Source organism: Sipha flava, unplaced genomic scaffold, assembly GCF_003268045.1.
Source record: "Sipha flava isolate LNK unplaced genomic scaffold, YSA_version1 44871_pilon_pilon, whole genome shotgun sequence".
Lineage (NCBI taxonomy): Eukaryota > Metazoa > Arthropoda > Insecta > Hemiptera > Aphididae > Sipha > Sipha flava.
The window spans coordinates 1-2,066 of NW_020273198.1; the positions used below are offsets into that span (position 1 = coordinate 1).

At 37.9% G+C, this 2,066-nt stretch overlaps 1 protein-coding gene across 1 annotated transcript; it reads right to left on the reverse strand.

Annotated features, from left to right (window-relative positions):
• Window positions 1–17: 17 nt before the first annotated feature.
• LOC112689479 (paternally-expressed gene 3 protein-like) lies at window positions 18–1,181 on the reverse strand (the record flags this gene model as incomplete). Its single annotated transcript, XM_025563209.1, has 2 exons — window positions 879–1,181; window positions 18–806 (listed from the first exon to the last, which is right to left on the reverse strand). Coding segments are annotated over exons 1-2 (1,092 nt in total), but the record flags the coding sequence as incomplete, so codon positions are not given.
• Window positions 1,182–2,066: the final 885 nt, after the last annotated feature.

Consider the following 2,066-nt stretch of genomic DNA (forward strand, 5'->3'; position numbering starts at 1 on the left):
TCTATAGTTGGATCTGCAGCAGGTTGTTCTGTAGTTGTAGCTTCAATAGGGTCCATAGGTTGTTCTATAGTTGGATCTGCAGCAGGTTGTTCTGTAGTTGTAGCTTCAATAGGGTCCATAGGTTGTTCTATAGTTGGATCTGCAGCAGGTTGTTCTGTAGTTGTAGCTTCAATAGGGTCCATAGGTTGTTCTATAGTTGGATCTGCAGCAGGTTGTTCTGTAGTTGTAGCTTCAATAGGGTCCATAGGTTGTTCTATAGTTGGATCTGCAGCAGGTTGTTCTGTAGCTGAGTTTTCAATAGGTTGTTCTGTAGTTGAAGCTTCAACAATAGGCTGTTCTGTAGCTTCAGCTTCAATGGGGTCCATAGGTTGTTGTGTAGCTTCAGCTTCAGTAGGTGCTGGCGTATCTGCATTAGATACTTGCGTATTTGCAGTAATTCCCATAGCTTCGTCTAACTCCTGATCATTGGGCATCCTTCCAAGGCCTAGACTTAGATACCAAGCTACCTCTTCTCTAGATTTAGGTGCTGGCGTATCTGTGGTAGTTCCGGCAGCTTCAGTAGGTTGTTCTGTAGCTGAGTTTTCAATAGGTTGTTCTGTAGCTGAGTTTTCAATAGGTTGTTCTGTAGCTGAGTTTTCAATAGGTTGTTCTGTAGCTGAGTTTTCAATAGGTTGTTCTGTAGCTGAGTTTTCAGTAGGTTGTTCTGTAGCTGAGTTTTCAATAGGTTGTTCTGTAGCTGAGTTTTCAATAGGTTGTTCTGTAGCTGAGTTTTCAGTAGGTTGTTCTGTAGTTGAAGCTTCAATAGGCTGTGCTGTAGTTGGATCTTCAACAATAGGTTGTTCTGTAGTTGTGGCTTCAATAGGTTGTTATGTATATACCACATCTTCCAAAAGCTTCTTTATTTCATCATCTTTAGCTAAGTCTCTTGGAGTGTTATCATTTATATCCTTCAATAAAGGATTTGCGCCCATCTCTAATAAAACCTGTACTGTAGCTATTGTGCCAGACTCAGCAGCATAATGTAGGGGGGTTCTTCCATCTTGATCTTTAGCATTAACATCTGTGCCTCCTGCTACTAGAGCCTTCACTTCATCTATCTGGCCATTCTTAACAGCTTCATGTAGTAGTTGTTCTTTTTCCGCCTTTTCCAAAAGCTGATTTGTCTCTTCATTCCCACTCATTATCCTATCATTTATACCCTTGAATATAGAATAAACTTCATAAAACATAATAAAACCTCCTAAATATGTTAAAAAAAATCTTACAACTAAAAAAATCTCTTTAAAGATCTTGATAATATGTCTACGTCGTGTGCACGCTGCTCCACATTTTCAGCAGAGACAGTAGGACTTGAAGTATGCCCCTCAGCTCCGAGAGATTCTGAGTGATATATATTTAATTAGCTGTACTGACTTAATATTGTTTTTAAATAAATTAGATATTGAAGAAAAAGCGTTGCTATACTACTTTAGCCCTCATTGGCTTCCCATGAAAAACCCTCTCCAAAATCTTTAAAACTTTCTTCAATTTCTTTAGATAAAGATTAACTACTCATAACAGAACCTCCATTATTTAAGATATCAAAGACTGCAGCTATGCAGTCTTTGTAGATTTAGTGGCAGTTTGCAGTGTTATAAAAGGCCGGAGGTTGTTTATATCTTAGGAATAATCGTTTCCTTGACATTTTTTCAGTTCCGCACGTGCCTTATGCGTCAAATATATCTCCAGTATAGGAAGCATCCATTCTGGATAGGAAGAATCCAGTCCTGGGATTTTTAATACATCAGCATTCGTAAGATCAAAATCATCAAACATAAAAAACCTCCAATAAAAAATATATTAAAAAAATCTTACAATCCTTTTAAAGATTTTAAAATAGATCCGAGTGATACCACACATCTGCACTATGGGGGTCCAGAAGGCTTCCATAAGGTGGATAGGTTCTTGCTTGTAAGACTGAGCTGTCAAAGAAACCAGTACTTATAAAATCATTCATAATAAAACCTCCTATATTTCAATATTAATGGGTGGCATATCAGGGAAAAAGCGTTGTCATGCCACTTTAA